General features: G+C 43.6%; 1 protein-coding gene across 9 annotated transcripts in view; it reads right to left on the bottom strand.

Moving 5' to 3' along the window:
• Positions 1–19,079, bottom strand: part of TLE4 (TLE family member 4, transcriptional corepressor) — a 142,967-nt gene extending 123,888 nt beyond the window's left edge. For 4 of the 9 annotated variants that reach the window (XM_046022611.1, XM_046022608.1, XM_046022605.1 and 1 more), the window contains exons 1-4: positions 18,210–19,079; positions 17,247–17,344; positions 16,089–16,152; positions 14,864–14,908 (exon numbers count right to left, since the gene is read on the bottom strand). In XM_046022611.1, coding sequence (XP_045878567.1) covers positions 14,864–14,908; positions 16,089–16,152; positions 17,247–17,344; positions 18,210–18,254 — 252 coding nt within the window. In that variant the 5' untranslated portion in view covers positions 18,255–19,079. Of the gene's footprint in view, positions 1–6,766; positions 6,902–7,697; positions 7,775–14,863; positions 14,909–16,088; positions 16,153–17,246; positions 17,345–17,665; positions 17,892–18,209 lie in introns of those variants that run through there. The other 5 variants (XM_046022610.1, XM_046022607.1, XM_046022606.1 and 2 more) reach the window with 4 other exon arrangements.
• Between the last annotated feature and the right edge of the window lie 5,521 nt (positions 19,080–24,600).

The raw sequence follows: 24,600 nt of genomic DNA on the forward strand, positions 1-24,600 counted from the left end.
TTCAAGGCCTTCTGTAAATGAATCCCAAACCTGCCTTCCCAACCATCCTTTCCCCTATCCAGATCAAGCTGGAAATGCTAACCAGATCCTGAATATACACAGCTCTTACCCATCTATGAGGCTCTCACTTGAAATTACCCCCTTTCCTTTCTTCCCAAGTGACCCCCTCCTCTTTATGTCCCACTAAAATGCCCCTGCATCTATCCTGGGAATAGCATCCTTAATCCCCGCCTGACTTCCTCTCTTCTATATCACAGTGCCATCCACACACAATGCCTTGTTTTGTTTACATTGGTCCAAATCCCATAAAAAGACTAGAATTTCCACAGAGGCAAGCCTATCACCTCTTGTAACTTCCTAGACCACAAAGTGTGCCCTACAGGTAGTGTGAGAGCAATTAGCATTTGCTTAAAGAAGAATCCAGAGCCATCTCCCCTCTGCCTTACATCAGAGATCACCAGCACTACCTTCTCTTCACCAAGGAACTCTCTCAATGTAGGAAGACTAAAACCACCTCAGGAAGATTAAGTTCTTGGTCAGGTTTGGGTATTAGAATCTTCTTGATCAGTGTAGGTCCCGTATTAGATGCATCATTTTGAGAAGCTAAGTATTTCCATCTTAGATAGTTTTGGGGTAAGCCTCAAACGTACGTGGCAAAAGCATGCCCCAAACTGGAGAATCAAATACAGGCCTCCCTCGTTTTATTACACTTCACTTTACCGTGCTTCACAGATACTGCATTTTTTTACAAGTTGAGAGTTTGTGGCAATCCGACATCAAGAAAATCTATCAGCGCTGTTTTCCAACAGCATTTGCTCGTTTTACATCTCTGTGTCACATTTTGGTAATTCTCCCAATATTTCACACCTTTTCATTATTATCTTATTATGGTGATCTATGATCAGTGATTATGACTTGCTGGAAGCTCAGATGATGGCTAGCATTCTTTTAGCAAGAGTGTTTTTAATGTGCATTTTTTAAAGCATTTTTAAATGCTACTGCACACTTTTAGTAGACTACAGTATAGTGTAAACATAATTTTTATAGGCACTGGAAAACCAAAAAATTCATCTGACTTGGCTTATTGCAATATTTGCTTTATTGTGATGGTCTGGAACCAAACCTGCCGGTACCTCCAAGATACTCCTGAATCAAGGAAAAGATGTGGGATGATGTATCAATCTAAGCATGTGACCCTGGCATGAACACCATCTCACAACCCAAATGCAACAAAGATCTTACCAGAATTTTCTCTATACGCATGCAAAACTGATGCAAAATATCCTGAATTCTTGCTTAGATTATAAGAAAATCCTATCAGTTTTGCTTAGAATCTGGTTAAAATAGGTCCAAACTTCGAGCCATCTTCCTCGGCCAACCACATCAAGCATTTGGAAACAAGTAGCCATATTAAAAAGTCAGGTTTTTGTACATAAATGTACTATGCCTGACCCAGCCTCTCCTCAATCTGTCACCTCATAAATGTAAGGAAAGGCTCGCAAGGAGGCCGAGCTGCCAAACTCTCACCTCCACATTCCTGGAACCTACATAAAGGTGAAAGCCTAAGAAGGGCATTCTGGAATTTTGCAGGACACAATTTCTCCATTAAGAAGCCCAAACAAGCATTCTGTCCTCCCCAAGTTAGCCAAAAAAATATTCAAGCAAGTAACTGAGGAACTGCCACCATGTTTTTTTATTGGCCACTTTAGGTTAACTGTAATATTTTTTGAGGTTAACCAACATGGATGTACTTTGAGGTAATAAGCCACACTCCAAAACAATTCTATATCCCCAAAAATCAAAAGCTTTTAAAACAGTCACCCACATTCATAGTACAGCTCAATGGAATATACGGGGGGGGGGGGGGGGGAAGTAAGTCCAAGTAAAACTCAGGTTCACGGATCAGTGCCCATGCATTCAAAAATAAAATAAATCCATGTTCTAGATCCACAGGCTACTGAGGAAACTCAGAGTCAGGGTTCCATTTTGTTTATTACAATGTGACCAGGACTAAACAAAGACAAGCACAATGCACTTTGACCTCAGCAAGAGACCAAGTGAAAAGACAGAACTGCCCTGATCCCTCAATTGGGGCAGATCAGGCCAAGGTATGATGTTCAGATCTCCAGTGGTCCTGTCTATCATACACATCTTGGTACTAACCAGGTGACTGTCCATGACAATGGCTGAAATGACCAACTATGTTCAGCATGGACAAATGAAAGCTGATGAAGGACCAACTGTTCCCTACAAGAGAACTAAGACTAATTCTGGGACCCTCAATGAGCAGCCAGGACAAACAGGCCCCACTTAAGGCCAAGAAAACTTCCACTAGTCCAATAGTTTCAATGAAAAAAAAAAAAAATCTCCCTTCAGAAATGAAGGAAGGAAGGAAAGGAGGGAGGAAGGGGGGAAGAGGAGGAAGGAAGGAAGGAGAAAGGAAAGGAAGAAGGGAGGGAGGAAGAAAGGGAGAAATGATTGCAGGAGACCATGTAATATCCCCATTTAGAACTTGAAATAACCCACTACCACCAACCTTACTCTTCCTAGCATTACCAGAAAACCTAAAAAGACAAGCATGACTTGACATGGCCTCTCCAACTGACAGAATTAACTAGAGAACCAGGTAAGGTTGACTCTTGGCCTCTACAAATTCCACATCAGTAGCACCTCCAAGTTGTGACAACCAGAAATACCTGCAGACACTGCCAGAACTGTCCTTGGGAGAAAGCAATTGCCCCAGTTTGAGAGCACTGCTCTAGAAGTAGTTCTCAAACTCTTTCATCTGGGTCCTGGTTTCCTCACTGGATCAGTGAGTGCTTACGGACTCCTTTTCCATAGAAAAAGGCATACAATTTTGCAAAGAAGTCAAGGACCATGCTCAAGGATCCTTTAAAACCCAGCCAATGACCCTCATCCCATTTTTACCCCTAAGCAGGCAGTTTTTTAGTTCTCTGGACACTCTCATGTGGTTATAAAAGGTACTATCCTGTTCTAGAGATTTCCTAGTCAGAAGTACAAAAATACCCATTGGCTGTGGTCATCAGACCAGGAGCCAGCAATGAATATCTTCAATAAAGATGAACCTATTGGTTTACAAATCAGTGCACCTGTTCATTAAAAAAAAAAAAATAGTATTTTTTTCTTCAACCTGAGTAACTAAACCAAATGAAGGTCTTATGCAGGGCCCTGTAGCCTTGGCTAAAAAACTACCCCCAATCCACGTTTCTACTCAACAGTTACAGTAGTATAAAGTCCTGAAGCAAGCAAAAACAAAAACAAAAAGTGTTTTGTATATTAGAAACTCAATCTGGAGACCACAGGTATTATTACTCATTAGAAAAAAAAAGGTGTTCCTTCCACTGCATATCGCTGAAGAAGTGTAGAGCCAGAACTGGACTGCCCATGCAAGGGAAGCAGGGCCGGAGCCACACTGCCCATGGAGGGGATGGCAGCTGGCAGAAAACGTGGCTTTGGTTAATAAGGAGCCTACTTTGCCCCAACACCACACTTTCCAACAAGGACTAGAGGGCAAAGAATTTACTGATCTGAGAATTCAAAAGGCACTTTTCGGATACAAATACATACCCAAAAGGACTCCCTATTATTTTTAACACTTAAGCTCCCTGTGTACAGAATGTAGCAGCAGACTAGTACCAACGTACATTTTAAAAATAAAAACAAAACAAAAAAAGCTTACCATATTAAAATGGTCACTTGGGAGGCAGGTATCACCACTGGTTCAAGAACAGAGACTCCAAAGCCAGACTGCCCAGGCTTGAATTCCCACTCTGCAACATACTAACTATAAAACCCTGGCAAATTTCTTAGCTGCTCTTGAAGTTAGTTTCTTCTAACAGGGTGAGGACAACCAGATCCCATCTCCTCAAAGATTATCCATTAAACATTAACACATCTGAAGGACTTACTGCATCAGCTGCTATACAGGAGGTGCTTAAAAAATATTAACTTATTATTATCATCAAAACTTGCCATACATACATAGGGAAAAATCTGTAACTCCATCTAGTCACTGATGAGCTCTTAGCCTAGAGAAGGACTTGCAAGATGCAGCCGTAGCTATGGAAGAAACAACAGAGAACATGGTTCTAGGTTGTAAAATACTGGCAACATTAGGATTTTTCTATTAGCTGACTCCAATAGTCTAATACTGCTCACAGTCAGGTATGAGTGCATATATATGCAATATATACATAATTTCCTCTTACATAAAATTGATTCTAAACCTCAACTTAAATGGCATGTCTCTAATGTGAAGCAATGAAATTAAAAATGAACCTTTCGCTAATGCTGGTGATTTTTAAATCATATGATGTTAGACCTAAAAGATACCTTAGAAATAAATCATCGTCTGGTAATTAATCCAAATCCTACATTTTAAAATTGCCCACCACCAACTCAAGGACCTACGGCAAAACTGCAAAGAGAACACCTAACCCCTTATTGCCTATTTAGGCCTTTTTTTGCTCAGCACAAAGCGGAGAGAGTCCTAAGAGGTCAGAAACAAAACTTATACATAGGTGGTTGACACTCAAATATAAGAAAGGCAATGAAATGGAAAAATGATACCCTTCCTTTAGTTATTCCAGCATGCACATATTCATTTCTTCTACTACGTTCCAGGAACTGTTTTAGGTGCTAGGAGTACAGAAGTAACAAAACACATTCTTCCTTTTTGGAGCTTATGCCTTAGTACAGGACACTTTACTATGTTTTTGATTCATCAACTCAAAACGGCCAAGATTAACCACTGTCCCCTTTTATTTGCTTATGATTAACTTACCATAAACCAAGCTGAGAAGTGCAAACCCTCCCCCAAATAAAGGATCCCGGATGGGACAGTGCAAGAAACCCAAGGACTCAAGATCACAAGTTCGTTGTAAGCCAGTTTACAGACAGGTTTTACACTCTGAGTGCCCCGAGGTAAACCTCAGCTGAAGAAGCTGACATCTACGATGGATTCTGGAGGGGTAACAAATCCTTCTAGTGGTAACAAACAGTTAACAAACTACTATATACCCCCCTAACACACAGGTAGAAAATTATCGGATCCCAATATAAATTATACATTTCACAAGTTGTATGTTTAAGTTTTCTAATATATATGCCAAAATAAAGGCATGGAAACAGATGACTTTAAAGAAGCACTGGTATTACACATTTTTTTATCACCTGTCATAGTGATATTACACAAATCAGTGAATTCTGAACCATCTACTAATTAACTATGGGATTTAAACATTTAACATCTATATTTTATTTTATTCCTCCCCAAGATAGGGAAAATGCTTTAGCAACTTTATTGTGACCTAAATAATGGATGAGAAAGCACCTTGTAAAATATAAAGTACTATATAAACTTAAATATCCATTTCTACTTCTGGCTTCATTAGGTTAATTTTGGACTGAAAGCAAGCAAGCAAGCAAGCAACCTCTGAGAAGAGTTGTTTAAAAAGAGACTTCTTAAGACTAAAAAGAAATGACAGTAAGTCTCAATTTCTAGTCAGCTGGTCACAGAAAATAACAAACCAAAACCAAAGGGCCATTTTAGACCAGAGCAGCTAACAGGGATCTGCCAGAACTAGAATCGGAATTCCTGGACTCAGTCAAGTATTTGAGGGGAGACAGTAGGGTGTATGTTGATAGTAGAGTATCCCAAACATAGCATTTGGAACATGGCAGAAATATCTACTATACCAATAATCTAAAAACAGAGTCAAACCAAGGACCTATTTCATGATGTTATTTAATTTCTGTATCTCGGCCTCCTCTTCATAGAGAAAATGGAAATAATTATACACTATAATCTCATAAGGTTACTGTGAGATTAAGTGAACCATCACCCTCATGATAAGCTCTCTAAAAATCACTTACTGTTATGATTATTACTTTTTCGCTAACACTATACCATCTCCACTAATAAAAAACTAAGAGGTCTTTAAAGTTCCTTGTCCCTTGAAAAGCACTAGACACTTGCACCTCTACTGATCTGGAAGGTAGTCAGCTAAGCACATGACAGCGTGTCAAGATCGGGCTCTCCCCACACTCACTCAAACCACATGTGCGCAGACTTATTAGCAGTGAAAGAATTCTTCAGATAAACAGTGACTAGTGATAAGGTGATGTTCAAACTGCATTTTAAATTCAGTTAGGGTGCGTTCATGTTTTCATCTTTAAAAAGGCAGATTCCACCTGCTCAAATACATGTGTTCTACTCTATCCTAACTCGCTCCTGAAAGGCACACCCAACTCAGTCACTTATACTTCCCTTTCCATCTGTCACTTTTTCCACAAACTTAACATGTAGGCACCACAGGCCTAACTAGGCTTGGGAACTCCATTTTTGTTATCTTACAACCTAAGTAGTAGCGCTTGAAAACATTAAGTCACACATATTCTTGGCTAGCTCCATCTGTAAGCATTCTCCCCTCACCAGGTATTTCCAGGGCACCTTTTGTGTTGACAGGCACAGTTCTCAGTACCAGGGACCGCACGGAAAAGACACACCCGTTCTCGTTAAGCTTACATTCTAGGGGGGTAAGGGAGACTGGCAAGGAACAAGGTTGTACCTAGTACAGTGTTCGCATGGCATACTCTAGGAACACAGGAAAAGCCAGTTTTATTAGGCACTTTGCTAAAAGTGGATCTAGGCTTTGGGTTTTCGTTTGTGGATCCTAAGCCTCCCTTTGGGCAGGGCCCAAGAACTGGAAGGGTAGAGAGGAAAAGAGGAAGGCACTGTACTCACACACAAACACCCAGATCAGATCTCTAGCTCACGAGGACACTGTAACACCCACTGGACTGCCAGCGGCATCGCCATGCTCCTCACGTCGCATACAGCCAAGAACATCGCAGGAACAAGCACACTACTTGCTGTCTGGAAACAGCATGGTCAGTGAAGAGAGCCCTGGAAGGGAAGTCAAGAAGGCTACTTCCTTTTCTGCCAGAGACTCTCGATCTCGCTATGCGACCTCGGGCGTGTTCACCGACCTGTGTGAACCCTAGGCTCTCCGCCCGCGTGCTGATCCTCCTGTACTGTGACACTGGGCTAGTCTCTTAAGCCCTTAAGCCTCGGTGTCATCTGTTCAAGGAGGCCAGTGGAATGACACCGCTTGGCAAACTGTGGAGTACTCCGCTGACAGGAGCTATTTAAATAAATACATGGATCCAAAGCTTGCTACTTGCTTTACATGAACAGCAGGAAGATTAAGGAGAACATATAAAATCCTTAAGCTCTGTGTAAAGAGAGGGTGTTACAGGGTACTCGTGCTCATAATTTCTACAATTACTATTCTTTCCGGTTTTATTTCCTTGTATTTTCAAACTCCTTAACCAAAATATTCCACAAGCCTAGAAAAGCAGAAAACCCAGTCAGAAAGTAACAGTATCCTAATGACAGTAACAGTCAGTGGAATGAGCTTGCTAAGAAATCAGGAAACAGATAACCCTCTTCGTTTCTTCCACGGCTCGCTGCCCTCGCTGCGGCAAGCGCCAGGCCCCGGCCGGGATCTGGGGTATCCCCCGGCGGCCAGGCTCTGCATGGAGCCCCAGGCCCGCACCAGGACAGCAGCCACCCCCCGGCTTGCGGTGAAATGCAGAAGCTCCCATCACAGCACAAATCCTGAAGCACCTGTGCACAGAATCCTCGAAAATAACGACAAAGTGACACAACTGACCAGAAGACCAAGGACCTGAGGGGCGTCCAGGAACGTTTCTCTTCTGCTTCTCCAACAACAGTCCAGCTAAGAAAAGCCGCACCTTGCCCTCCCTCCACACCCTGGCAAGAGCAAAGGTTACACAATGAAGCTCTGAGCAAAGTTTTGGCCCCGTTGGTAAAGAAATAGCATGAGCCTGGCGTAAACACTGGGTCACTTCCAATGAAAGCAGAGAAGGTATATAGATCTGCACTGATGAATGCTGGCTAAATCCCTCTTTCCAGATGTACAGCAACGACCACTGACAGCTGTTACTAAGGCTAAGTCAAAACAACCCTGACTTCTGGTCTTCACTGAAACTTCTGAACCCCTTTCCATTTAAAGTAGAGTAGTATTAATTTCACGCATTCTGTTTGCAGTACACTTAGCGGGGAATGAGTCAGGTCCTGAGCCTCACACACTGCCACTCAGCTGCCCCTTCCCCAAATACGCTGTCTCGGGCTTTGGCAAGTGGTAACTGAGCCACAAGACCACTGCTGTGCCACCCTCCCTGGAGTGCTAGGGTTTTTTAAGAGGTGTGAAAGGGGATCGAGGGAAAGCGCCTTCTAAAAAAATCACATCCCCTCTACTCGCTCCGTCACCATCAAACCTATTACTGCTGTCCTGAAGCAATAAATCAGACTATCCAGTCATATCAAAGGTAGTAAAAATGTCCTCAGTAAACACACACACACAGACATACACACATATAACTCCTAAGTGCACATTTTAAACATTTCATTCCCAATGGACTTTACCTATCCTATTGTACAAAAAGAAAAAAAAAAAAAAAAGTAAAATTCTAGGAGAGAAAAGGGGAAATGAAGAATGTGAGAACAACAGTCTTTGCCAGCACAATCTCCGGACTTCACCAAGGCTGCAGCAGCGCCTAATGATACAAGACAGTCCAACCCAGCTCAAAGGTATTATTACTTAAGATACAAAGAACTTTGCCCAGAAGATAAATAAAAACAATATCCAGTATGGATTAAGGGGCACTGAGAAGGAAATACCTTTTTGTTTGAAAGCTGCAAAGAAAATCTTTTATTAGTAAAAGCAAAATATTTGCCTTCATTTAAGTTTGAGTTGTGTGTGATTTCCTGCATCTAAGAACCTCTTTCTGAACTACAAAGAGGCCACAAAACATCACATTTTCCCCTCCCTGTTTTCCTCTTCAAAAACCCACAAGATGGTGATTAACAAACAGCTCGTTGTCTTCAGGCATAGTTTTAAAGCCACAAGGAAAAGATAAAAGTTAAATGGAAGAACAAGTTTATAAACAAATGAAAAACAGGTTGCCCGGGGAGGAAGCAAACTCAGTCTTCATAAGCAGGCAGCTCTCCTCGCCCCACCTGTGGGAGACTCCCCACGAAAGGGACCCTCATCTTGTCACCCACTGAAAGCAATCTGAAGGACACTCCAGGGATTCTGGGTATGAGCCCGAAGTTCAGTGACTTCATGACAAACCCCAGGCCTATCCCAGCCTCCCAAGGGCGCTCCATTCCTGGAACAAACTGGGACCTGAATCTCCAACCCAGGACAGACCTGTCTCCCAAGAGACATCCTCCCAGGTAAATTCATCTGAATCCTGAATCCACTACCTAATAACTATATCACCTGGTGCAGATCTGATCCTGTTTAATCACCCTTTGATTGGACATAATCCCTTTCTTAGGATCATTGTGAGAATTAAAGAATTTTGGCAGTGTGCCCAGATAAGCAGTAAGCACATGCCAGATATATAATAACATTCATTTCCACTGAAAGGAATTTCCAATTTCACTCAATGATCACTGCTTTAGGTGAACAATCTCCAGATACTCTATGAGAACTCAAAAAAAGAAAATTCAGAACTCGACATGTGAGAAGAGAAAAAGGGAAAACCCACGCCATCCAGAAAACACTAATTATGCACATACCCTGACAGGTTAAATTTCCTCCTCACAGATCTGCTTCTCATGAAAGCCCTGTGACAAGTAAAATGACAGCTCACTGGGTCCTGCTCAAGGCACTACCAACTTGGTATCAACTGTCCTAATACTAGATCCTCTCAAGAGTTTTGGGAAAAACATAACAAAATCTACATATTATCTAGATTTACTAATAGGACTGAGGCTGGGTCCCTACCCCAAAATGTCCAGATCAGACAGGCCAGGGGTAAAAAACCACCACCAATAACCTGTTTGGTTAATATTAATAGTGAAGTATTATTGAAGGCTAAGTAGTCCTAAAATAGAAGAGGTGGCTTTAAGCCTCAAAGAAAAAACACACACAAAAGCCCAAGAAGCCCCTCCCCCACCCCTTCTAATTGCACCTGGAGGGTTTTTGCACAGTCATCAAAATTTCACTTGTAATCCCTTTGAGATTTTCCAGTGCAGCAGTGTGCACCCTCTGTTCTCCACCCTCTAGACTATTCCCTCATGTTTATAAAGCAAACGAAAATCCTGTCAAGTAAAATTTCATGGGTTTATTCCTTTCGGCTCTAACACCCCACCTTCGGTAATCGCTCACTTTCATTGCCATACAAGAATTCAATCATCCATTGCTGAGAAAAATAATCAGTCACTGTATGAGAATACAACACACAGTCCCGAACACCTACTCTCTGCACTTAATCCTCCAAACCCAAGCGCCTATAGTCTAAAACAGGAGATGTGCAAGAAACTAGTATTGTTATTTTTTTTAGTTAGTTTTTTTAGAGGAAATCTGGTCAAAATGGAACTTTAAACAAATGGACTTCCACTGCAAGCACTGTCCCGAAATAAATTTACTGCACCTTTAGTGCACCCAAGTCCACTCAAGGCTGGAATGTCATGCCAGTCATATATTACTTCAACCTCAATAAATCTCTTTTTACTCTTCAAATCCTAGGCTACTTTCTAAAATAGTTTGCTAAAAAAGCACCAACCTAATTAACAACAGCTTCCTCTGCAACAGTGGCCTTCATTTCACTTATTTACACATTAACTGCAGCCTCCTTTTGGCCAATCCAGTCTATTCTCTGTACCATGCCGAGCCTTTTATCTGCCCTGGACAGCATTTTCTCCAGCAGATGAAGTAGATGCCGATTGATTTGCTGTCGAGCATGGTAAATTAATAGCAACAAATTGCTGAGGGCCCGTCTCGCTGCTCCACCATGCTTCGGCAGTTTTGCTTTATTTGCTCCATGATGGGCAGCAGTCGGCCTCTTCAAGTCAATTTCTTCTTAACAACCTGCAATACTTTTCAATGGTGAAAATAGAGCTGTTCCTTGTAAGTCAGAAATCAATATCCTATTGCCCTTAGAAAATGCTAAACAAGCAGTATTGGCAATCCACTTGGTACTAGAGGGTATCAGATATAATGCAAATCCATACTGCTTCCCTCCTTGTAGTTATTACAGTTTGCTAAAAGGTTCCTAATGTCATTTATCATCATTTACCATCGACCAGAGAGGCTATGATTATGATATCCTATCAGCTGGCAAGGCCCTTTCATTTCTATTCAATTAATATTTTAGGAGCACTCAAATGGTTGTGGCCCAAGTCTTGTAATAAAATTTACATGGCTTGCAGTGAAACAGGAGTTTTCTTGCTCTGATTAAAAAATAATAACAATTATGTATCTATACACACATGCATACATACACATATATACATACACATGCGTGGCCCCAAACACATAAACATGTGTATACAAATGTGCAGTGTTCACTTCTTTTAGGTTCTAAATGTTGTAGGTTTCCAAAAGTTCCAAATTCTAAAATTCAAATACTAAGCTCAATTTTTTTTTAGAAGCAAAAATGACCTTCAGACTACAGAATATTGACTATGAGAAAGTCACGAGACATTCTCAAAATGCGGCATATTCATCTCCATTTAGACTTCCTATAGGTGGAACTCACATACCTACTATTCCTAATTTATATCCAATATTCGCTTTCTAAAGTGGTAACTGCTGCTGTCAGATTAAATCAGGGAGGTCTTCTTTAATTACAGCGTTACAGGTGAAGGATGGGAATGAGCAGTATTTAGCAATGTTATCAAGTGCACGCATCACCCTGTTCTGCCCATGGTCACTGACCCATTTAGAAGCCACACTGTATTTATAAAGAGGAACAATCAGCAAAAAAAGTAACAACTAAACCATGGGCTAACTGGTCCATCCAGAACAACAGCAACAACAAAATAAATACAAAAAACCCCACACTTAGGGAAATCTTTAGGGAATAAAGGCCAACGTTCTTCCATTTTAAAAAATTCCAATATGAAGACATCACAATAAAACATGTGTCATTTCTAACCATGTCCCATTTGTCATCTTCATGTTCATGTTGGAATTAAAGACAGTGGTGAAACATTAATTCACATTATGGCCTAGAACAGTCCATTCTAACTTTTCTGGTTTTTTTTTTTCCAGCTTCCTCTGCTCAGTTCTATCGATCCCACTAAAGAGTACCAGAAATTAGATTCATATTTTATGCTCTAATTCCATGTCATGTCACCGAGTTCCCTTTAAAAAAAAAAAATCAACTAATTCTACCAGACTAATGCTATTTACTCAGTTACCAAAATTTAAATTAATTATGTTCTCAAACATAATTGTTAAAAATTGGCAACATTATGCAGGCTTAATTAAGATTAAATCCAATTTACTAAATGTACTTTAATTGGTACTAATTACATTAGCTTTCATTTCAGAATGACAAATTCCCCATAGATTTCACTCTATAGTTCTCTATCAGAATCAACACAGGGGGACTGACGATGAACATCATACAGAAAGGGGAGAGCCCATAATACCAGACCCCCAACCCTGTTTTGTCCCTGCTCTGTGCTTTTATCCTTTTATCAGTCTGCTAAGTCACAGAGTCATGACTCGGTCACAGCCATCATTTTCTGTTCCAATGAAAAATTTCTCTAAAAATAAATACTCTGTGGTTGGCAGCAGCCAAGAAGAACAGGAGCGTTAACCAAAAAATACACAAAGGTTTCGAATATCAGGGCCACCAATTACTAGGGTACTTCCAAGGACTCCGGGGACTCCTACTCTTGAACCCTTCAGAGACACAAATCTAATAAGTGAATAAGCCTAACCCGATCTTGAGAACTAGGCCCAATTATGCCGCAGGGCAACTTCCCTGCATTATTGCTGCTTTCCATTACGAGGGTATCCAGCGAGTGCATCTGGAAGAGAGGCCAAGAGGAACCAAGGCTGTCTGCCTAGGAAAACAAATAAAGACAGATATGCCTCTGTGCTTAAGGGGGGAAAGAAAGAAAATATAATAAGTAGGTGGTTTGCAGGGCTGTCTGTATTTCATAATGTGATAAACTGCCCTCAGGATTCTTGATATGATTGAATTTAAAAGCAAGGGAAAAAAAAAGGGAAAATGTACTCTATTCTCAATTTTAAATGGATGGCATTTGAGGCCACCTGGACAAGTGGATGACAGAATTACAGAGGTACAAAATGTGTAAAATTAAGGGATCGCACATATCACCCCCCGCCCCAAAGAAATGCATACAATCAAATACAAGCTCTGTATCTCTCAAAACTGCAAATTGTATAAAGAGATCTGGAAAGGAAGTGTTATGGTAAATAAGATACAGGAAGAAAAATAAAAGAACATTAATCATCTGGCACAATCTTGAAAAAGACACTAATTAATCTTGGATGGTGGGGTGAGGACAAAAAAAAAAAAAAAGAAAGAAAGAAACACATGTACAAGATCCAGACCTAAAATGCCATGTAATGAGCATAATTAACAAACTATATCTCTTATGTAATTTATTCCTGTAAGGTAGAGCTAAGGGGAGTCCATACATAAGCTTGACGGGTTTCTGTTAAGCAGGAGATACTTACATTATAAATCTAAACAGAAATGACAAAGATGCTAAAATAAGAACTTAATTTTAATGTGCAGCCAACTATACTATAATGTTAATATTGACATAATTAAATAGCTTATGAGTAAAAAGAGTATCTGAAATAAAAGATCCTCAGCATAAGTGACGATTCATTTTTTTTTCCAACTTTCTGTTTTCAAATACTGTTTATCCAATGCCTTTTCCTGTCCACCAGTCATCTCTGAAAGATCTACTGTCTATAAGTATGTGGTAATTAAGTATATCAGAAAGGAATCCATAAGTACTAAAGGCCTAATAATATGTGATTATTTTGTATGTTTTAAACTTAAAAGAGTAATCATATCTACCACAAGTATAAATAAGAAATGAAAAGCATTAAGTTTTCCCTCATCTTTTCCCAGCAGGTAAATACATACACACCTATTGTGAAATAGTTGATGAAACAGACCTGAAACAGTTTCACTAAGAGGTCATTAAAAACAGAATATTATTGCCAAGCAATATTTTTATATACCTGCTCCCTTTCTACATAGAATATTTAAACCAAACCCCATTTTACTCAGTTTCTTAAAGGGAAAAAAAAAAAAAAGGCTGTTTGAGTCATACCTCTCAACACTTTCTGACTAATCATTATCTTTTTGTTTTGTTTTGTCTTTTTCTTTTGGCTGAACTAGTTACTAGATGTGAAGGCCCAGTGCTAAGCACTATCACACCCTCCTATCAAGCTCAATTACTCTTCCAAATTTTGTAAGTACAGTTATAGTTCCTGGTTAAGACCCAAATAAGGAGCCTCAGGGGACTGGTACCAGGATTTTATTTTACATCAATTTCTTTTATAGCTACACAGATTTCATTGTGATCCTCCCAGCTCACCCTCTATCCATTCTTTCACACCAAGCCAAGGAAGATTCCACATAATTTACAGTTCTTCTTCTTAATATTTTCTAAGAAAAGCCCTCTCCTACGACAGGTTTGCAATGCCCAAAATACATAAATTAACTCTTTCAAAAGAAAAACAAGACATTTTAAAAAATTTAGCATCCTGCTTTTGAAAGTGGACAAAATTTAATATGCATTCGGACATTTTACATCACGTTTTTAAATGATTAAACTGCAGAAATGATGGGGAACAAAAATGCAGAAAGGATGGGGAACCACACCTGAAAAGATAGTATTCCCTTGAGTAGTCTTTCAAAATACAGGAAGTCACAAAAACATGCAGAATAAAATTGCAAAACATATGATTTTCTTTCTAAAGTGCACAGTATTATCATTTCAAATGGTTATAAAGAAGTAACTTACCTGCTTGTGCATTTCTATATTCAACCCATAGGACATCTCATAATACTGTCAAAGAAGGGAAAGCAATTAATTTCGTGCCTTTCATCAGTCTCCCTAGTTTGTTTCAAATGCCCCAAGTATGTTTAAAACAAACATAAAAGCCTTACCTAAAGCAAAATATTCATAATACCTATGCTAAGGAGGAACACTTAGCTTAATAAACTAGCAGGCACCCTAAGACACAGACTCTAAGAGAGTAACTCACAAAACTAAGAAAATCAACTTCACACGCAGCGTTCTTAAAATCTCCAGTTGTCTTTATACATCACAAGCAGATGAATCAGTAAGACCTGATGAAAATTTAGTACCATATGGACTCAAATTCCTAGGCACAGCGGGCAAGTTAATGGCGAGTGTCTCATACGAATGCTGATGCTTTGAAAGAACTGTTCAGAAAGGTGATGCTATTTCAGAGTTCCGTTTCTCATTTTTAGTGTATTGCTCATGTTCATACATTCAAAGGAAAAAGGCTTGATAGGAAATGAATGAGTTACTCTGGAGCCTTTATGAACAAGCATAAAAACATGCTTGGTAAGACTTCTGAAAAAGCAGATCTGATTTTTTTTTTTTGGATGTGTAGCGTAACTGTCATTACAGAAATTCTGGCAGAACAAATCGGTTATACAGGAGATGACAACACGCTTCAAACCATTGTAACACCACAGAAATTGAAAACACACAAAACACATGCAAATACACATGCACGTAACATAAAAAGCAGGAAAAATGTGAAAAGGTATCTAGTGTCTTTTGATATCCATCATTATTATCTAAAAGAAATGAAACCTTAAAAGTCAAACTGTATACAGAAAAACTGGTAAGACTGTTTGCAACAACAGCAATAAAACAATAAGGAAAACCACTAACGCAAAAACATTTTGCTTGTGACTCTCGACAAAACATTAAGTGAGGGTCTTTTTTTCCCCTCCAGTCTATAAAAACAAAGCACAGAGGATTACACCCCACACAGCTGAACTTTTTGAAAATTCAAATCAAAGCTGGTTGTCAGAGACAAGTTATAACATCCTGGAATTACAGGCTGCTAATGATCACATTCCCACAATCCCAACTGCACTGGCGAGCTGTGACGGGGATCTATCCTGCAGCCTCCAGCAATCTGAACAGATCCTTGCTTTTGGTATCCTAAACTAATAGGCACTTTGAATCTGTGACACAGTTTTCTTACCATGACATAATGTCGCTGCATCTCGGTCTTCTCACTGGCGAGTTTCTCACATTCCAGCTTCAGGCTGTTAAAGACATAATGAAATCTAAGTACAATGCAGACCTTGACTTACATTCTTCAAATGTAAATAGACATTGCCTCCTCTAAATCATCACCTACAAAATGCCAAATCAACGATCTTAAATAGCACCCTCATTACTGAAGAAGAAGTGGCGGGGAGAGAAAAGGGTAACTGGAACCAGCCTGGACTTGCCCTTTCAATGAGAATCAAATGTGGGGTTTTAAGAAAAAAATCCTCTAGACAATTTAATTCCGAAGCCGCATCCAGAAATGAACATTCACTAAATTCATTTAATGAAAGAAGAAAACAAAAATAAACATCAATGTGTACATACCCAAGCGCAAATTTAAGTCCCCCAAAATGTCACAAGGAAGTTTTTTTTTCTTTAATGTTCCACAAAGAGATTAATGAAAATATGAATCAATCATGTCTTATGAATGATGTCTTATTTGTTGCCTCCAAAACAGAGACAAGTTGAATACCACCACCCAGGGGCAAAGTGTGGATCGGGTTCAGTGGCTCGTTTTGGTTCTTGCATTTAAGAAATAAGAATTACACGTCATTAGAAAGCCAGCGAAAAGAAAAATATGTCAAAGGCAATCTAAGTCTAACGATTGCCTCTAAGAAGAAAACATTTTTTCAGCATAAAAGTAATGAAATCGCTCACTTGTGACTTTCCAGGGCCCTCAGCTCACGGTATTTCAGTGGAATGGCAGAAAAAAGTGAGACGGAATCAAGCCCGGAGTAATAAAGAACCAAGGAAGTCAAAAGGCCCCAGAATCTTCCCAACCTTCCATTCTCCTGGCCCCAATAAATCAATATCGAAAGTTTGGCCTCAGCATTTTCCAAGTCTCCCCAGTTTCGATTGTTCTGCCTCCTTTTTATTTATTTACTGGAAAAGGAAAGAATGCTTAATTTCTTTACACCTGCCTAAGTAAAAGAGGCCTTGACTTGCCCTTTCTGCCCACAAGTAAAAATGATAATATCACCTTTGTGGAGGCCAAAAAAAAAGGGGAGAGAGTGTCTGTGTGTGTAGGGGGTGGGGGGGAGACAAGAGCTAAGCAAACAGGAGGATCAGCTAAAGTCAATATCGTTACCTGTGGTATTGAGCCTGTAAAAACTGAAACTCTTCCTTAATCCGATCACAGGACTCGGAAATTGTAAATTTAAAGGGTTGAGCAGGCTGATGCGGTGCCTAAAGAACAACAATAAAATATTTAATTAGCCCACATCACAGGCGAGGCAGGGAGATGGAGAAAACATACCACGCGGCGCTAGCGGGGGAGGGGGGTGGGGGGTCACCGTGCAGGCAGGCAAAGAGCGATTAAAACTCTCATCTAGCGCCCCCCCACCCCCCCGGCCTCGCCACACAGCCGACAGGGGCTGGTTTCTGGCTGGCCCCGGGCCCCCGCGTGCTCTGGCCCGCCCCGGACCCTGTGGGTTCGAGACCCCGCTCCGCTCCCTCGCCAACTGCGGGCGACCGGGGACCCGCGCGCCGCGCCCACTCCCACCCCACCCGGAATCGAAACTGGCCCGTCGGGGGGACTCGCGCCATGGCGTCTGGACGCGGTCAGGTCGAGGGAGGGGTGGGACGCGGCCGCCACCCTCCGCGGCCGGCCGGCGGGCTCGCTCGCTCGTCCCCGGGGCCCTCGGCGCGAGGGGCCGGCGCCCCGACTCCCGAGCCGCAGCCGGACTAGCCGCGCCGCCGCCGAAGGCGCCCTCCCCGCCCCGGCGCTGAGTCGCGCCTCCTCCATCGCTCGCCGACCCCCCCGCCCCGAGGAGTCGCGGCGCGGGGACGGCGAACGGCTCCGCGCGGCTTCCAGGGGCTTCAAAGACAACAATAAGAAAATGGCTACAACTCAATTGCCTCTCCGCACCCCCTCCGAGAGTGCCACCAAGGCGGGGGGTGGGGGGTGACGGCAGGCAGCTGCCCGAGCGGGCCGCGGGGCGCGAGCCGCCCTCCCCGCCCCTTCGGCCCCAGACACAACTCGGCGCGCAGGGGGCGACGCGGGGAATCCCCCCCGCGCTCGGCGAGCTCGCGCCCAGCCGCCCGCACTCACCGGGTGTCTGGTCTGCGGGTACATCTTGCTCAGGTCGCGAATCATCCAAACCGATTTAGTTGGCTGCGCTGGGCAGAGGCGCGCGGCTCATTGGCTTTAATGGCCCCGAGAAGGAGGTGGAGGAGGCGGCGGCGGAGGCGGCCGGCCGGGTCCGAGGGGCGGCTCGGGCGGTCCCGGCCCCCGCCGGGTCTCGCGTGACGCGGACGGCAGGAACGCGCGGCGGCGGCGGCGGCTGGGTGCGGGCGGCCGGGCCGCTCGGCATTCCTCGCGGGCGTCACTGGCCCGCCGCGGGCATTGTCCGGCGCGCGTCTCCCGCGGCAACGCTCCGACGTTCGCTCCGCCGAGGCGCGCCCGCCGAGCCCAGCGCCGCTACCGCGCCGCTCCCCCGGGCCGGGAAAAGTGCGAGCTCCGCGCACCAGCGCCTGCCGGCAGCGCCGCCCGCCCGCTCGCTCGTCCCACTCCAAACTTTTTTTTATTTGTCTTTTAATTGGTTGTTATTCCTCCGAATGAATGATCTCTCTCTTCTTTCCTAAAAGCAAACACAAACTCCTTTGGTTCGGAAGAGGTCTCGGCGGTGCTTTTTGGTTTCTCTGGAGATTTTTTCACTTCACAGCAACGATCTTTTAAAAAGGCACCTTTTAGCTTCTTTTACCACATCTCATTTCCTTATTTTTCTTCCTTCCTGTTTTCTTGCCTTTTTTTTTTAACCCCAAATTGAAGGGGATTATAAAAATAAAAGAGTGAAACGCTTGCGGCTTTTTTTTTTAATTCTCTCTCCTTTCAAACTCTGCGAACACCACCTCAAAATAATATACAAGTGTGTGAGAGAGGGGGAAGCAAGCAGCCAACAGCCCAAACACCCGCTCAGAACAGCTCTAACAACACGCTCTGTGTAGGTGACTTCTTTGACCAAATTTAGCAGCAGCTAATCATTAACATTCTGATACATATTCACAACCGTCCGCGGAGGGACCGCGGAGCATCCCGGGAGATGTAGTCCACCCCCAGCAACGGTGGTCGAAGATTCGGCCAGATTGACTACAATCACCGGCCCGCCACGCGACCGCTCTGGGGCGCTTTTCTAACGCCCCGCCCACCCTCGGAGAGGTAGGTGTCTCCAGCAACCAATCAGAGATGGCTGAACATTAATCGCCGTTCTGTGTTACTGCCCATCATTTCACTGCTGACAAATGGCGAGCCAGAGGGGAGGAGCTGGCCGGGCTGAAGCCCACGTGGGGGCCGGGCGTCGTCCGCGGTTCGGACCAATGAACGGAACGTGATGGGGTTAGCGGAGGCGGAGCGGAGATGGCCCGCCCAAGGCGGAGCTTCGTCTTGGCTGACTTCCTTAGCGCGAGCGTTCGAACCCGGGAAACATTTGTTCAGCTGTCAATCAAAGTAACGTGGGCCTGGGAGAAGCGGTGGCGGTGGCTGCGGTGGCTGCTGCTGCTGCTGCTGTTGCTGCTGCCCTGGCTGCATCTTTAGAACTGGGTGGTGGTGGCGGCAAAATAAAGAGGGTGTTGGGGGTGGTAAGACTCGAGGTTGGTCAGAAGATCTCCTTCCGAGTCTCGTCTTCCCACCCGCACCCCTCCAACCCAAACACCCTCGGCCCCATAGTCCTCGGCCGCGCTAGGAATGCGGACTAATTAGGGTCCAATGTCTCCTTAAAGAGACAAGCTCGGCCTTGTGTAACGCGCCGAAACCCCTGTTGAGACAAGAGAGGGAAGATCACGCCGATCCCACTCCGTTCGGTTCACATCAATTTTACGCGCCGCTGGAGCCGGCATAATTTTCCGTGTGAACGCGGACTCGAGCCCCTGTTCTTGTTTAGAGCAGGAGACTGAGCTGCAAGACGCTTACCGGGGCAGGGGGCCAGAGGCGCGGGTGGGGAGGGCGCCCCTCCGAGCCCCGAGAGGTCTGTGATTGCCATTTAACCCCGAAGTGCGGCCGGTTTCCCCCAAGGAGCTATGAGAGGAAGCACCCCAAGTCGCTCCCCTCGGGGGCCGCGGGGGCGTAACCGTGGAGTCTCGGGGTGGGGCTGGAGGCCCTGGGACAGGGGTCACCCGATTCCCAAAGAAATTTTGTCGAAGGGGACCACCCGCGTTCCGCAGTCCTGCACTAGGACACTGTCAACGAGGTACCTGAGGCAGGCACAGGGTGGAAAACGCCCCTGCGCCCCTGAGATACTCCTTTCCCCCGATCAGAAACAAGACTGTCCCTCTTTTTCCCGCTTTTTGGAGGAGCAAGTCAGGTTTGACGCGGCTGAAACGGGCCGGGCCACGAGGGCCACGAGGGCCACGAGATAGGGCGGGTCCACCAAAGGGACAAATTTCGGCAAAGTGGGGGTGGGGCGGCGGGAGAGGCGTTTTTGGGGAAGGAGATAAGGGTGTGGGAACAGGCTTCGTGTCCAGAGGGATGGTCCCAGGGAGAGAGCGCCTTCACCTTTATGCTTCATCCAGCTAGGGGTTAGCTCCCTGGTTTAAGGGGAGTCGCTGTGGGCTGGTAGCCTTTCCTAGTGAGACTCTAGCCTTCGGGGGCGTGGAGGAATTCAGAAAAAGCCAAGTTGACGACGAATTTAAGGGTCTGCTTTGGACGTTTACTTCTCAATGTCATTTGCCTACTCTAACTTGTGACATTGGCAGAGATGCTTCACCGTTAGTGGAAAACCAATCTTCTTAGTGATATTCCAAGCCTCAGTGGACAAATCAATGACTTAATGTCCAACCTAACACATTCTATGGGTTTCTCCCTGTGCTGGGCACTGTGGGAGGGCCAGTGCAAAGGAAGGCTGTGATGGTCTTCACAATGTGAACTCCATCCCCTGATACTTTCAGCAATTCGATTCAGCAAATACTATCTCCATCCCCAGATAAGGATGGAGAACTCTGGACAGCTTTCTGAATCTCCTCTGTCCCATGTGCCCAGTCCAAAATGAGATGTGCTGTAGGAACACATACACACTGATTTTGAAGAGTTAATATAACAACAAAAAAGGAACATGAAATAGCTCAATAATTTATCATGACTACATGGTGAAATTCTAATATTTTGAATATAATTGTTTAAACAAAATATGTTACTAAAATTATTTTTTTCTGTTTGTTTTAAAATTTTTAAACCCAGATATTAGGAAGGTTTAAATTCCTTGTGTTGCTCACATATTTCCATTGGACAGCACTGTTTTTTGTTGTTGTTTTTTAAAGATTTGATTTATTTATTAGACAGAGAAGAGAGACGGTGTGGGGGGGGGGTGCGGTGGGGGGACACAACCAGGGGGAGTGGGAGGAGGAGAAGCAGGCTTCCCCTGAGCAGGGAGCCTGATATGGGACTCGATCCCAGAACCCTGGGATCATGACCTGAGCCGAAGCCAGATGCTTAACGACTGAGCCACCCAGGCATCCCGGACAGCACTGTTTTTGAAACATCCCTGAGAACCAAAAATTAGAAGACTTGAGTGATACAATTTCTACACGAGGAAAGCGAATTTTCTAAGAACACCAGCAACAATCACATTTTATTCTAGGTTTGGTTATTTGCTCCCAGTGGAGCTTCTCAATAGTTCGTTAAATCACCCACGGTGCCTCTGTAGGAAGTTCCATGTTATCTGTTCTTACCAGGATGTTAACAAAAGTTCCATAAGACCTGGAACTTGATTATGTTCACGGCTGCACTCCAGATGCTGAGAATGATGTCTGGCACATAGTTGGTGCTCAGTAAATACCTGCTGATGGCATTCATGAGCAAACACCCTGTTGTGTCAGTATAAAAAGTTCTGTATCATTTGGGCCATATTTATTGAGATTCTATGCAGTTACATCCCAGGACAGGGAATGAGAATTCTAGTAATAGAACCTGAAGGGCTATTTCAAAGGGTTAGTGGACCAAGGGGAAACTACTCTGTTAGGAAATCTCAAATAACTAATGACAGGAACCACTCTCCTAAACTCTTTAAATAGTTTGTGTCAATAGAAGAGTTACAAGAAATCAGGATGTTTCTTTACTTTTTATTAAGTCCAGTTTTGAAATACTGCCATTGAATGTATTTCACACTTTGCTCATTTGGCAGATCTACATGACAGTGAAGTCTCAGAAAGATGCCACCGGTGTCCCAGAAGAACACAGACAGTGGATGGGGTAAATAGCTGCTTTTTTTTTTTTAAGATTTTATTTATTTATTTATTTATTTGACAGAGAGAGATCACAAGTAGATAGAGAGGCAGGCAGAGAGAGAGGGAAGCAGGCTCCCTGCTGAGCAGAGAGCCTGATGCGGGACTCGATCCCAGGACCCCGAGATCATGACCTGAGCCGAAGGCAGCGGCTTAACCCACTGAGCCACCCAGGCGCCCCTAAATAGCTGCTTTTGTCTCTTCTACTCTCTGCTCCTGCTTTTCTGTCTTTTCAAGTTTGTTTGTTTGACTGTTTGTTTGTAGTAATCCCTACAACCAATGTGGGGCTCGAACTCAGCACCTGGAGATCAAGAGTCACATGCTCTTCCAACTGAGCCAGCCAGGCACCCCTGTGGTTCCCTTTTTGCATTTTTCTTTTTTTTTTTTTTGAAGATTTTATTTATTTATTTGACAGACAGAGATCACAAGTAGGCAGAGAGGCAGGCAGAGAGAGAGGAAGGGAAGCAGACTCCCTGCTGAACAGAGAGCCTGATGTGAGGCTCCATCCCAGGACCCTAGGATCATGATCTGAGCCAAAGGCATAGGCTTTAACCCCCTGAGCCACCCAGGAGCCCCTCTTTTTACACTTTTCACAGACTATTGAGCCAAGCTGTGAAGTCAGCTGGGGGCTTATCTTATCACACACAGTGGGGAGCTCCAGAATTTTTATGTGTGCGGGGCTCAGCAGCAGCATTCCTATTGGAAGATAGGCCTGGGGTTCCAATCTTAATGTGATGTATGCAAAGCAACCACATTATTAATTATTTTCTCTTCTTTGTTATAAATTATGTATTCCTCCACCAAGTATTTATTGAAAAAAATTTTTGTGGCCTAATATGTGCCAAGATAAGGGAATTTAACAGTAAATTGGCTATTTTTTATTTGTTGTCTCTCACCTTCAAATTCATCCTCTTTGCCTGCTCTGTGAAAACAGATCTGGGCCCTTTAAACAAATTCCTTTGTCAACAGGTACCAAAGCTTTGTCCACAGAGGGCGCTGGAGAGACATTACAAGAGGAAAGGGTTTTTTTTCCTGATTCTTGCCTGCAGGCCAGGCAGATTACTGCAGCACAGGTGGGAATCAGTTGCACCCAGCAGTCAGTAGCTTCCTCCACGACCCACCCCCCACCTTGTGTAATTTCAGAGCAAAGTGCCTCTGCTGAGACATTCCCTGGATGGAGTGTGGATTTCCGGCAAGTTCCAGAACACAGATGTCCATCAGGGTCTTCTTGTTCCAGCTGTGCCCTCCAGAGTCAGGTCTGGATTTCAGCCATAGGGGGTGTGTGTGTTGGAGGGGGGGTCTTGGGGAGGCTCTTTCTTGAGTCCTCTATGTCAGCCCTAAAGGTGATGGCTCTTCCTTTATATCTATTTCTACATTCTTCAGGGTTCTCTTTACCTCTTATTTCCCAGCCCCTCTCTACTACCATTTCCCGTCATAATTCATAAATCTTTATATTGAACTTCTCTTGTTCAAATTACTGTGTAATTGGACTCAGACTGATGCAGTAAACAACATATGCACCATCTCTTCCCTTTGGGGACTTACATTCTGATTGAAAGAGGCAGACAAACAGCTGAATGAGTAACCATGTAATATGAAAGTGGTGGTACATGCTATGAAGAGAAGTAAAGCAAGGTGGGCAGATAGGAGTAGTTCAGATGGCAGCGGGCTGCCCAGAGGGGCGGCCAAGAAGAGGCCATCCATGGCAGAGATCGCTGAGCAGCAAGCTTCAGGTGGATACAAAGGCCCCATCTGGGGAAGTGTTGATGAATGTGGGGGCTTCGAAAAAAGTAAAAATAGTATAGGACCAGGTCACCACCACATCTCTGGGTCCAGATCACATGGAATGTTTGACATCTGATAAAGGCATTTGTTTTCTATTCTGAGTGTAATGGAAAGCCATGTGGGAGGGGGAAGGATTGTAAGCAGGGAGCGACAGGATCATTACAAACATGAAACTGGTCTGTACGTGCCCTTACTCGTACTTGGCCCTAAGACTAAGAAAACATCCTTTTCCATATTAAAAAGTATTTATTACTTTTATTTGGGGCAGCTAATGCAGACTATGAAGGCAGACATCCCCTTAGCACCGGCACTACCTAACCCCACTATTAAGAGATGGGTACATTTTAATTTGAATAGAGGCCATTTATGCAATTCAGAAATGTCAAGTTCTGCCTTCAATGTATCACTAGCACAGCAATAATCATAGAGAATCCAGGGCATGT

The sequence above is a fragment of the Meles meles genome, chromosome 11 (assembly GCF_922984935.1).
Source record: "Meles meles chromosome 11, mMelMel3.1 paternal haplotype, whole genome shotgun sequence".
Taxonomy (NCBI): Eukaryota; Metazoa; Chordata; class Mammalia; order Carnivora; family Mustelidae; genus Meles; species Meles meles.